Source organism: Fonticula alba (genome assembly GCF_000388065.1).
Source record: "Fonticula alba strain ATCC 38817 unplaced genomic scaffold supercont2.7, whole genome shotgun sequence".
Classification (NCBI taxonomy): domain Eukaryota; order Rotosphaerida; family Fonticulaceae; genus Fonticula; species Fonticula alba.
In genome coordinates this window covers 292625-305201 of record NW_009242977.1, presented here as the reverse complement: position 1 = coordinate 305201, position 12577 = coordinate 292625, and the positions used below count along the sequence as shown (strand labels likewise).

The 12577-nt window shown below is 72.8% G+C and overlaps 3 protein-coding genes across 3 annotated transcripts; 1 reads left to right on the top strand and 2 right to left on the bottom strand.

Annotated features, from left to right (window-relative positions):
- The first annotated feature begins 1423 nt into the window (after positions 1-1423).
- Positions 1424-3694, top strand: H696_04262 (hypothetical protein). The gene is made up of 3 exons (XM_009498140.1): positions 1424-1619; positions 1830-3202; positions 3382-3694. Exons 1-3 carry the CDS (start codon positions 1452-1454, stop codon positions 3536-3538), a joined length of 1698 nt encoding a protein of 565 aa, XP_009496415.1. The 5' UTR covers positions 1424-1451; the 3' UTR covers positions 3539-3694.
- H696_04261 (hypothetical protein) lies at positions 3639-5089 on the bottom strand. Its single transcript, XM_009498139.1, has 5 exons — positions 4834-5089; positions 4607-4679; positions 4285-4417; positions 3998-4082; positions 3639-3856 (listed from the first exon to the last, which is right to left on the bottom strand). Exons 1-5 carry the CDS (start codon positions 4997-4999, stop codon positions 3762-3764), a joined length of 552 nt encoding a protein of 183 aa, XP_009496414.1. The 5' UTR covers positions 5000-5089; the 3' UTR covers positions 3639-3761.
- A 364-nt stretch (positions 5090-5453) lies between these two features.
- H696_04260 (hypothetical protein) lies at positions 5454-10658 on the bottom strand. The gene is made up of 5 exons (XM_009498138.1): positions 10371-10658; positions 8317-10257; positions 8115-8206; positions 7727-7926; positions 5454-7575 (listed from the first exon to the last, which is right to left on the bottom strand). Exons 1-5 carry the CDS (start codon positions 10462-10464, stop codon positions 5514-5516), a joined length of 4389 nt encoding a protein of 1462 aa, XP_009496413.1. The 5' UTR covers positions 10465-10658; the 3' UTR covers positions 5454-5513.
- Positions 10659-12577: the final 1919 nt, after the last annotated feature.

Sequence of the window (12577 nt, the reverse complement as noted above, 5' to 3'; positions counted from 1 at the left end):
TCCCCCCCCCCCCCCCCCGGCCAAGGGCCACATGGGGCTTGGCGAACAGGGTGAGTAGTGATGAATGCGGCGCGCCCGTTGTCTCGGGCGCGCACGCGCCGCCCGCCCCCCTGCGCGCACTCGCCCGGCGTCCGACATATGTCCAACTGAGGCAACCGCCGAGGTGGCCCCAGGGCGGCACGGCGGCAGCACAGCGGCAGTAGCAACAATGGAAGCCACCCCCCTCCGGCGTGCGCCCGCCCTTGGTATCTTGCCCGAGGAGGGAGACGCCGGCACCGGCGCCCGGCTATCCCCCCCCCGCGGACAGGGGGCGAGAGCCACGGCAGACCGCCGCCAAGTGGGCGGGGCTCTCTCTCCTCTCACTCTCTCTCTCGCTCTCTCGGCCAGGGCCAGCCGGCCGGCCCTCGCCCGCGTCCTGGCTCCGGCCCTCGGGCTTGCCGCTTGGTGAGCATTGCTGAAAAATAGTTGGCAGGAGCGCACGCCCTTCGTTCAGCGCGCGCTCTCTCACTCTCTCTTACTCTCTTACTCTCTCACTCTCTCACTCTCTCTCGCTCTCTTGGGAACACACGCGCCGTGCTTCGCCCTCGCTTCAGGGGCGCACACACACCCCCGCGCACGCCGCCCCCCCTGGCCGGCGCCTCTCGCGCCCGCCGATGGTCGCACCCCGGTTCGCGGTTACCCGCCCGCTTCGGGGGGCCGAACGAACACCCGCCGTGCCCCCCGTCGCCCCTTCCTCCAGGGGGCCGGCCCCAGTGCAACTCCCCGTACCAGCTCCGGGGCGCGTGCCCACCCTCCCCTCTCGGGCGGCGCTGCCTGCGGCGCCCGGCGCCCGGCCTGTTCCGCCGCACGCGTCGTGCGCCACGCCGCGCCGCGCCGCGCCGCGCCGCGCCGCGCCGCCCTGCCGCTGCCCTGCCGCCGCCCTGCCGCCGTAGAGGCGGCCTCGCACATGAAAACACCGCCAGGCGCGCAGGGCCACCTCGGCGTGGCCGCGCGCCCACGCCCTCGCACCAACCCTCATCCAGGGCCGGAGCAATTTCCGGCCGTGAAAGAAAAACAACGAGCAGATCCCCGCCCGTGAGGCGCTGCAGCGCGGTCGCCCAGCCCGGGTCAGGGTTGCAGGTATGTGGCCTCACAAAGTGCGGGTTCCACCAGTTCAGACCGCGCGGGTTGCCTGCACACCCGGGGTTTCCACGGGTCCCACCGGCCCGGCGCCCACGCGCGGACAGTTAACCGCGAGTTACAGCGTCCCGCGTGACCCCGGGCAACGAATCACGCCTGGCCTCGCGCCCGCCCGATCGCCCGGCCCGCACGCGCCGCACGCCGTACGCCCTCCCGTCCCAAGATCCAAGGGCCAGGCCTGGAGACCGGCGCCGGAGGCGAGGGGCACGATCCCACCACCCAGCAGGTCCTGCCGCCTAGACCTTCCCCGCCCCCGCCCCCGGCTCCTCAGCATGTCATCACTCAACACGCTCTTCCGTGTGACGACCTTTGGCGAGTCGCACGGCGACGCGGTTGGCTGTGTAATCGATGGGGTGCCGCCCGGGCTGCTGATCCCGGCCGCCGCCGTGCAGCGGCAACTTGACCGCCGGCGCCCCGGCCAGAGCCATCTCGTCACCCCGGTGCGTCTCGGCCAGGCCCCATGGCGCGCGCTGGCGGGCCGGCTGCCGGGCTCTGCCCATGCGCCCCCCGGTCTGCCCCGCCAGTGTCCTGGTGACGGTTCCCCGCTGGCCGTCATGTAGCATGGTCTGCCTGTGTGGCGCTGCCATTTCCCCCGCCCCCCCGCCCCCCCCCCCCGTGCATCTCACCTCCCCTCGCCCCCATCGACGCAGCGCAATGAGCCGGACCGGGTGCGCATCCTCAGCGGGCTGGACCCCCTGACCGGACGGTCGCTCGGCACCCCGTTGGCCATGATGATCGACAACCAGGACGCCCGGCCGCAGGACTACCAGGCCTTCCTGGCGGTGCATTCCCCGGCCACGGCCGCGCCCGAGGCCGAGCATGCCCCTTCACGGCCGGCAGGCAGCGCCGAGCCGGCCTCGCGCGACGCGGCCCCCCGGCCCTCGCATGCGGACTACACATACCGGTGCAAGTATGCCGTGCCGCACAGCCCGGCATCGGCCGCGCACCAGGACCAGCTGTTTGCCGGGCTGGCCGAGGCCGACCGGCTGGCCGCCGGCGCCGATGTCCCGGCCGATGGGGCCCTCCTGGCCGAGCGCCAGGCCCTGCGCCAAAGCCTGGCCAGCAGCCCGTGGGCCTTCCTGCCGAGTGCCTCGGGCGGGGGCCGGGCGTCGGCTCGCGAAACGGCCGCGCGCGTGGCCGCCGGCGCCGTGGCCGACCTCTGGCTGGCCGGCGCCTTCGGTGTCGAGGTGGTTGCATATGTGGAGGCAGTTGGCCGGGTGGCCATGCCGCGTCACCCGGCCGGGGCCGCATGCAGCGAGGATGCCTGTGCCGCCGGCACCGAGCCCGGCGATCCGGGCCTCGAGTCCGATGCCTGCGAAGATGACCACCACCACCACCACCACCACCAGCAGCAGCAGCAGCAGCAGCAGCAGCAGCAGCAGCAGCAGCAGCAGCAGCAGCAGCAGCAGCAGCACGAGCCGGCTCACAGCGCGGAGGGCTGTTGGTTCACCCGGGCCCAGGTGGACGCCCATCCCGTCCGGTGCCCCTGCCCGTACTGGGCCCGGCGCATGGAGGCCGCCATCGCCGAGTCCCAGGCACGCGGGGACTCGGTCGGCGCGCGGCTGGCCGTCCGGGTGCGCGGCCTCCCGGCCGGCTGGGGCGAGCCGGTGTTCGACCGGCTGCCCGCGCGGCTGGCCCACGCGGCCCTCTCGCTGCCGGCCGCCCGGGGCTTTGCCATGGGCCGGGATGGCTGGCACCGGGCGGTCCAATCGCACGGCAGCCGCTGGAATGACCCCTTCGCGGCGGCCGGCCCGTTTGAGCGCCCGGTTGCCGGGCGTGGCCCGATTGTGCCCCTGGTCCCGGCCACCAATCAAAGCGCCGGGTCCCAGGGCGGGCTGACCACCGGCCTGCCGCTGTCCTTCCGCGTGGCCATGCGACCGCCATCCACCATTGCCCGGGCCCAGCGGACGGCCGACTGGGCCGGGGCCCTGCGCGAGGTCGCCGGGGCCGGGCGCCACGACCCGTGCGTCGGCCCGCGCGCGGTCCCCATCCTCGAGGCCATGACGTCCCTGGTGCTGGCGGAGTGCGTGTATTTCTCTCTTCCTTTTTTTTTTTTTTTTTTGCCCTGCGCCCGGCCCCGGGGCTTCGGCTCTTTCGCTGTGTGCTTTCGGCCGTCTCGACATTGACACCGGCCGCCCGCCGGATCTCGGTGCCCTATCCCCCTCGCCCGGGCGTGCCCGCCTGCCTGGCACGGCATGCCAGCCTGGCACTTATCCAGCTGAGCCGGCAGGCCGCCTCGCGGGCCTATTTCGACTCGCCACTGAGCGTGGCACACGCTGGACCGGCGGCGCTACTGACGCTGCGCGAACTGGACCCGGGCCCGGGCGCCGAGCAGGTGTTCCCCCCGGCGCGCGATTGAGGCCAGCCGGGTGTCCCTCTGTCTCCGAGCATGCGGGGACCGCCCATGTGCATGTGCATGTATATATTTGTGAGGTCACACGTTGGAGTGGGGTGGGGTGGGGAGGGGAGGGGGGGGGGGGCGAGGCTGGGGCCGAGGCGCCGGGGGGGATGGGGGGGGGTGTACGGGCTCTCCGCTGCTGTCCCCTCCCGCTCGCCGTCCGTGGCCTTGCTTCTACGGTGAATCAGGCCGTCTCGGGAGCCGGCGCGGCAGGGGTCTCCTCGACCGCAGCGTCCTCGTCGGCCGGCGTCTCGTTGTTGGAGATGATCTCGATAGAGCCTGATTCGCCGGCCGGCGGTGGGGCCCAGAGAGAGAGAGAGAGTGTGTGTGTGTGTGTGCGTGTGCGCGCGCAAATCGGGAAAGGTGTCAGTGTGAGGCAGGATGCGAGCGGAGTGCGGGGCAGCGTGCCTTCGCGCGTACCCTTGTAGACATACTCCAGCGCGGCAGCGATACCGGTCATGTCGTGCTCGATGGTCTGGGCCCAAGTGTTGACATCGCCCAGCTCCTTCGGTGTGTGTGTGTGTGTGTGTGTGTGTGTGTGTGCGTGTGTGAGGGCGTCAGGGGAGATGCACAACTGTGGAGCGAGAGCGAGCCGTCTCTCTCCGCCTCCCCCAATCCATGTCCGAGAGCTGGACCAAGCGCGCGCCCAGGCATATGTTCCTGAGTGTGTGTGCGCACGCGCACGCGCACGCGCACACGAAACGCACCTTCAGGGCGGTGTTAAAGCTCTCCACCAGACTCAACCACTGGGCCGACTGCTTGGCGAAGCGAGCGCTCGCCTGCTGCAGCTGGTTGGCCTCCTGCTCGATCGCCTGTTGGTAGTCGAAAACCATCATCACGCTGCCATCCGGGACCGAGGGGACCGCAGGGGAGGCAATGCATCGGGGGGGGGGGACAGAGAGAGAAAGAGAGAGAGAGACAGAGCCTCAGATGGGTCAGTCACACATACATGTACGACGGGCGGAGGCAGCTGCAGGATGCCGAGGGGCAAGGGAAGAGGGCAGGACACGGTGTGCGCATGCTGCGCACCGCTCATTGAGGAGATCGACCGAGAGGTCGGAGAAATTCCGCACTGACGAGGACATCTGCCTCCGGAGGTTGTCTATCGAGGCGCCAGCACGGGGGAGGAGGATCGCAGGTTAGGCTGTGTGTGTGGTGTGTGTGTGTGTGTGTGTGTGTGTGTGGGCGTGCATGGGGAGGAGGGGGGGGGGGAGGGTGTGCAATTGGGCAGGCAGGCAGAGGCCCACACTCGGTACCTGTCTCGGCGCGAGTAGCTGACTGCTGGTTTTGATACTGACGCAGGGTCTGATTCAGCATCAGCGGCTGGAGGGCCGGCGGAGGGGGCCGCGCAGGGGCAGCCCCGGCAGCGGGAGCGGCGCCCGGGCGCCCCGGAGAGGCCACAGCGGCGGGATTGGCGGACATGGTGGTTCGGCGTCCGGCAAGGCGAGGCGGATGGCGGGAAGATCGGATCTGGAAAGCGGGGAGGGAGGAGAGGGGGGAGGCGGAGAGGGGGGATTGATGTCTCGTCCCGTGCGATGCCCCCGGCAACAGTCCCCTTCAAGCAATCCGTCCCCCCGCCCAGCCCCGCCCCGCCCCGCCCCCGCCCCCGCCCCTCCGGCCCTTCCCTGGGCATGCCTGCGTTCCAAAGTTGTGTTTTTATTCGGCACCCGGGCAGCAGCCAACGGATCGAGCCCGTTGACGCGCCTACGCCCGGGACGCGGGCGCGGGGCTCAGTTAAGCCGGGCTCCCAGTTACGGCGCGGTTCACAGCCAGACCGGAGCCGCAAGCGGGGTCCACACGCCGGGCCCCGCGCCTCCCCCGCCCCCCTTCGCAGCTGGTCCCCGGAGCGCCCGTGCCCTTCCTTGCCATCTGCTCCTCTTTCGCGCATGTCTATTGTCTATGTGGAGAAGGGCGAGAGGGGGACCGGCCCGGCCGGTTACGTGGGGGTCGGGCCGGGCCCATGGCGCTTGCCGCGCGAGGAGCCCTGCTGCACCGGGGCCGGCTGGGGGAACGAGGGGTATGACTGGCCGGCCGGGACACCGCCACCGAGCCAGCCCTGCTGCGGCGCGAAGGTCAGCATCGGCATGTGTGTGCCCAAAGCGGCACCAGCGGCGGCGGCGGCGGCGGCCGCATCGGGCCCCGGATCGGAGCATTGGTCCCGGACAGGCCGGAGGAGCTGGCTCTCGCCGGGAAGCCGCGACGTGTCGGCCGCCCGCGACGAAGGGCCCCCGCCACTGCCCTCGCGACGCCGGCGCCGAGACCGCCGGCCGGCCGACGAGGAGGGAGATGTCCCCAGGGGAATCGGGGGCATGCCCGACATCGGGAACACCGGTGGCGGGAACATCGGCGGCATGAGCATCATCGGCGGCGGGTCGGCCGGAGTCGGAGCGCGCCCGCCCCGGCGACGATTGCCCCCGCCGCCGCCGCCGCCGCCGCCGCCGCCGCCGCCATCGCCGCCGGGCCCGACAAAGCCGCTCGCAAAGGGACCCCCATGCAGGGGGAAGGGCATTGGCATCATGGCCGCCGCCGGGTGCCACAGCTGCGGGGGTTGCGGCGCATGGCGGAGGGGGTGGTAGGCATGCGCGCCGGTGTGCGGAGAGGGGCCCCGGTCCGGGGAGCTGCTGCCCGATCCCGAGGCCGGCCCGGCACCGGGGCCATTCTTGTCCCTGGACGAGGAGGACCGCGGTTGGCGAGCTGCCGCCTGATCATCGCCACTGCCGGTGCCCGGGGCGGCACCGGGGCCACTCTCGCTGTCGGGGGAGGAAGGGGGGCCGGAATCCGGCCGATCGCTGTCGGAGGCACTGGCACTGCCATCGGGGGACCCCGGTGCCGGGGCGACGGCGGTGGGGGCCCCGGCCGGCATCATGCCCATCATCGGCCCGGCCATCATCATCGGCCCGGCCATCATGGGGTTCATCATCATGGCTGTTGACATGGGGCGTTGATGGCCGCCGTGACCGGCGCCGGTGGCCGCCCCAGGAGGCAAAACCATCGGGAAGCCCCCGGGCATGGGCATAGGCGGCCACATGCCGACCCCGGCCCCGGCGCCGGGGGCCCCGCCGTAGAAGGAAAACCCGAAGGGCGGCGCCGGCGCCGGCATCGGGCCGGGCTGCGGGACCGAGCGCCGGGACCTGGACCGAGCGCCGGCCCGGTCGCTCGGCGACCCGCGCCCCGGGGCCGGCGACGACGGCGCCGACCCCGGCGCCCGGCCGAACTCCGACTTGATGCCGGACAGCTGCCGGGACTGGTGCTTAGACGCCCGGGGAGACGCCGCCGCCGCCGCCGCCGCCGGGGCTGGAGGTGCGGCCATCATGCCCATGGGCGACCAGTGCGGCGGGAAGGGAGACCCACCGACCATGCCGAAGGGGTTGGCGAAGTCCGCGACACCTGGCCCTCCGCCGGGCACCGACGGCATGAGCCCCGGCCCGTGCGGCCAGCTGAACCCCCGGCCGGGCGGGGACTCCCCATCGGAGTCCGACCCGGAGCCAGAGCCGGAGCCGGAGCCAGAGTCGGAGTCGAAGTCGGAGCCGGAGCCGGAGCCGGAGCCGGAGCCAGAGCCGGAGCCGGAGTCGGAGCCCGGGTCCGAGCCGGAATCCGAGCCCGACCCATGGTCGCTCTGGTCAGAGGCCCTCCCGGAGGAGGAGCCCGTCCCACCGTCTGAGGGGTCGGACTCGCTGCCGGTCGAGGAGCCGGACCCGCCGCCGCCCGGCCACTGGGGGCGGCGGGGGGGATGCATGGCCCCGGCGGGGCCCGGGAAGAATCCGGCCCCGGCCGGGAAGACCCCCGGCGGGTACATCCCGGGGAACATGGGCCCCGGGAAGGGGAATGCCCCGAAGGGCCCGGGGAAGTAGGGCATGAACATGGGCGAGCCGCCGGGCCAGGCCGCCCCACCTGCCGGGGTCGAGCCCATCATCGGGCCAAAGGGGCCCTGGGGGGTGAGGGGCATCCCGGCTGCCTGATACACATGCGGGCGCTTGGTGGCCGGCATGTCGCGCGAACTGCCGGATGGCCGGGTGTCAGAGCGGGCGCATTTCCCAAAGAGCCCCAGGGTCCGGGCTTGGGCAGGGGCGAAGGGGGAGGGGCGGCGAGCCACATGCCGGTGGTGCCGGCCGTGGTACGGGGCGAGCGGCTGGCCAGAGGCAGACATACCTTTCTTGATGGCGGCGGCGCTTGGCGCGTGCCGGGGCCACCGGCGCCGGGGGACTCGGGGCCGGGTTAGGCGGGCCGGGGACCGAGGCCCTGGCCGCCGGGGGCGGCGAGGCCGTCTCCAGGCCACCCCCCGGGGTGGGCATCGAGCCTGGCCCTGGGCCCGGGGGGAGGCTCGCGCTCTCCCGGTCGGCTGGCTGGTGCTGGAGAAGGAGGAGGGGCGAGGAGCATGTCATAGGGTGAGCAGGAGCCGGCGGCACCATGGCCCCCGCCCTTTCGGGAGAGCGGAGGAGGGGGGGGGGAGGGCAGGGGCACAAGCGAAAAGGAGGAAGGGCAAGAGCAAGAGAGAGAGAGAGAGAGAGAGAGAGAGAGAGAACGTGTACACGCGTACCCCCGGGGAGCTGCTGTGAAGGGAGTATTCCTGTGCCGCCGGGCCCAAAAGACAGGCCGATGCATTAACCAGCTGATCCAAACGGGAGTGGCCTGTATGGCGGGCGGGGGTCTGTCAGTGTCGAGGGGCGCCCTCATGTGCCCGAGGCTTCCCGGAGGCCGAGCGGCCGGGGCAAAAGAGAGAAGGAGCGGGCGACACGCACTGGGCTTCGTGGCTGCCGGGGGTCGAGTCGCTGGGCTGGCGCCACCGTCCATCTCGCCGGCCGGCCGGCCGGGGTCCCGGGCGGCGGGCATTTTGGAGTGATGGTGACCGGGCTGTGTGGCTGGCTGGCGCACGGGCATTGCCTGATCCACCGGCAGGGCTGGCTGCTGGGGCTGCTGGGGCTGCTGGGGCTGCGGGGGCTGCGGGGGCGGCTGGTGCGCGGTGTTGGCCGACAATGGCGGTGAGAAGTCCACCCCGCCCACCTCGGCCGATGGCCCGGTGGTGCCCTGGGAGAAGGCCCCCAGCCGCTGCAAGGTGGTGACATGTCCCAAGGCCGGGGCCGGGGCCGATCGGGAGGGTGCGAGCAGGGTCGACAGGTCGCCGACTGAGGGCTCAGCAATCAGGGCCACCGTTTCCCAGATGCCGGGGGTGGCCTCCAGGGCTTCGAGAAAGTGCTTGTGCGTGCCGGGCCTGGCTGTGAGCTCGGGCGAGTAGCTGGCATCATGGCTGGCCTCTAGCAGGATTTGCGGCCGCTGATACTGCTGGGTCTGCTGCTGGTGTTGCTGCTGCTGGATGAGATGCTGCTGTTGTTGATGTTGCTGCTGTTGTTGATGTTGCTGCTGTTGTTGATGTTGCTGCTGCTGCTGCTGCTGCTGCTGCTGCCGCTGCAGGTCGAGGGCGAGCTGATGCAAGTCCGTGCTGGGCACAGGGACGTGATGGTAGACCGGCTGCAAGGGGTTACGGAAGGACTCGTGCGGGGGGGCATACCCAGGCGCATGGGGCTGGCCCGAGGCATGGGGCTGCGGCTGTGGCTGCGGCTGCGGCGAGACCAGCGGCGCCGACTGGGCCCCAGGCAGAAGGCCACCATTGGCGGCGACATCGTCCGGCATGCCGGAGCCCACCCACAGGGCCACGGGGCCCGCGGCGCCATCGGGGCCGGGTGCCGAGTGGTGGCCGGCCTCCGGGCCGCCTTCAGGATCGCCGGCCCCGGCCGGGGGGGGGATGGGCCGCAGGCGCACCGCGAAGCCCAGCCGGCTGGGGCCCTGCTGGATGGCGGTCTGCAGGGCCGGGGCGCGCTCCTTGGCCGGGATCCAGCACTGCACGGCGGCCGGGCTGTCCGGGCTGTTGGAGGTGCCGGCCGTACCGGCGCCGGTGCCGGGCCGCGCGCGCCGGTGCGTCCGGTTGCACTTGTTGCAGGTGGATGTGTTCTTGAGGGACAGCTGGGTGCAGTCGGATTCCTTGGTGCAGATTTGCTGGCCGCCCACGCGGGCATTGTCCTCGCGGCAGGTCTTGCACAGGAGGGTCTTGATGGCGCTGGACACCGGGCCCAGGCAGGCGAAGCAGTACAGCAGGATGTCATAGCGGGGCTGCTGCCGGGAGCGGGCCGCCCCGGCGCGTGGGTGTCCGGCCGCCTGCGGGGTCCCGGGCTCCGGGTCGATGTCGCTGCTGTTGCTACCGCTGGCGGAGGTGGCCGCGGCCGGGCCCGAAGAGGCGCCAGCCGGCTGGGGGGTGGTTGCGAGCGGGGCCGGCGTGGGGGTGGGGGTGGGGGTGGGGGTGCCGTCGCGGCCGCCGCGGCCCGGCGCCATCGGGGCCTTGGCGATGCGGCAGCGCATCAGCCCGCGCGAGATGTGCATCAGGGTGTCATTCTGCCCATGGGCGCAGCGGAGCAGGTAATTCAGCACGGCCAGGCCGGTGGTGGCACTTTCGGGATTGGGGATGGTGGCCAGGCGGGGGAGGAGGTCCGGCGGGCCGAGGTCCGCCAGGTCGCCGGGGATGCCGCCATTGGGTCCGCCGGTCGGTGGCCAGGTTCCCTCCGAGGTCAGGCGCACGATGGTCCGGAAGAAGTGCGACCCCGGGCCAAAGTGGATGAAGGCATTTTCCACATGCGTGGGCGCGTCCTTGAAGATGTCCTCACACTGTTCGGACAGGTACCGTGCGGAGGCTGGTGCGTGGGGCAGGTGGCGAGGAGGGGGGAAGGGGGAGGGGAGAGGCGAGGACGGGGGTCAGCGGGCGACCGGGGGCGGCGTGTGACATGCTCACAAGGCCGGCACGCACTGAGGGCCGTTTCGAGGAACTCGCGCCAGGGGCGGAAGTCCTCCGAGGTGGGGTCGGACAGCCCGTCAACCGAGTTGGCGCGAACCTGGGCCATCTCCCGTGCGGGATCGATGCATCCGCCAGCCGGGGGATCAGGGAAGGAGCGGGGCGACTAGGGCGCAGGGAGGGCGGGCAGGCAGGCGGGCGGGCGGGGGAGGGGGAGAAGGCGTGTGTTGTGGGTGTGTATGTGGGCGGGCGTGGGCTTGCGCGCTGGAGACATGGGCGGAGAGGCGGAGGGTAGAGGGGGCGGGGGGGGGGGGCGGGGAGGGGGGAGCGCGCGTTGCGGCCGGCCCGCGGCGGTGGCCGGGGCGAAGGCGCGCGAAAAGGAGGCACGGGCAAGCGTCGAGAGACGTGCTATCGTGGGCACGGATTGCCGCCGGCCGGGAATGATCGGTCGGCCGCCGGACCGCGCCCGAATGGAGGGCGGGGTCTCTGACTGCCAGCAGGGGGCGATCTCCGGCTGGTGGGACAGGGGCGGGGACAATATGTCCGGCGCCCACATGTTGGGCGCCCCAACGGCGGGGCCCTGCCCGCCCCCCCCCCCCCCCCCCGCCCGCCGGCCTCCCCAGAGGGTGCCCAGGCCGGCGTGAGCGCGCCCACCGCCCCTCGCCCTCGACGGCGGGCGAAGATCGGGCAGGGTGTGCTGACACGCGCGCGCGTCCCGCCCACAGGTCCCCCGCCTGGTGTGGGAGATCGGCTTGGCCATGATTTCCGGCCGGCGTGAAAATGCCTGGCCCCGGCCATGTGAGGGGCGCCGCCCGGAGCCCCTGCACGGCCGGGGGGACCCGGGCGCCCCCCCCCCCCCCCCCCCCAGCATCACAACTCTTCCGCTCGGTACCCCGGCGCCGACAATGCGGCCGCCCCATGTGCGCCGGGGAAGCGGAGCCGCCGACGGCGAGAGGGCCGGGCGCCGGCCCGGGCAGTAGCGGGAAACAAGCAATCGCGTCGCGGCTGCGCCCGGCCGCAGGGATCCTTCTGCGCGGGCCTGGGGGGAGGGGGGCGGGGGGGCGCGGAACGTGGCGCTCCCACCAGCGAGGGCGCCAGTATCCTCCCTCCGGGGTTCGGTTCCGGGCGGCGTGCGGCGGGGACGGGGGCGGGGGCGGGGGCGGCAGCAGGCTCAGCCACAGGACGAACACCCCGGCCCCATGGCCAGCGCCGCTACGACTCCTCCTGGAGCAGGGCGCGTACATCTGAAGATTTATATGGCTGTATGTGTGTGTGTGTGTGCTAATGCATGCGCGGCCGGGGTGAGGAGGCCGTAACAGCGCCCGGAGCGATTGGCATGGATACCGGGCTGCGGCGCGCCGTGCCGGCAGGGGCCCTCGCGGAGCACCCTGCCACAAGAAACCCTGCCGCGGCACATGAGGGAACGAATCACGGGTCGTCATCGAGGCCGGTGGTGTGATATCCGTCGGCACATCGGCGGTCCAGCCAGCGGCTTCCGCCCCGCCCCCCCCTGGCTCGGTCCCCCGGCACTGCGCGCTCGGGGGGCGATGGGGGGGGGCGGGGCGGCCCTGGCGCGCCCGGGGAGGAGGAGCCTCCCGCACCCTCCCACTTGTCAGAAGGGGGGGCATGATGCCCGCGCCCATGTTCTCGTGCTGGTGTGCGCCGGGTGACGCAGGCGGGCGGGACTTGCCCAGTTCGCGGGGGTGCCCGGTCAATGTCGGCCAGCATTGACCGGGGGCCCGTGTCTAAGAGGCGGGCCACCGGCCCCCCCCCGGGACGGGCGCCCATCCGCCTTGCAAGCACTCTGGGGCGCGCGCGCGCGCGGCGGGCCAGAGGCGCCTGGGTGCGCCGCGGGGTGTGGAGGGCGGGGAGCGCCTCCGGCTGCCTACGCCCGGGCGGGGCCCTTCTCTGCGGTTGCCCGCTTTCTTCGGCCCCCGGGTCTCCTGGCCGGCCAGCCGGGTCCCCTGGCCAGGGTGGGCAAGGCCCCTGGGTCAGGGACGTGTGCGTGAGCGGGTGTGGGGGCTGCCTCTGAGGGGCGGGGGGTCTGGAAAGAGGCTCCGGCCCGGGGGCGCCCCTGGCCCCCGTCGGCGGCCGGAAGATCGCGCGCTGGCTCGCAACCGCCACTCTTCGGGCTGGGGCGTGAGCAAGAATGCCCCGTCCCATCCCCCCGCCCATGCCCCAGAGATCGGGAGGCCGTACGGCGGCGGCGGCGGCGGGGGGGG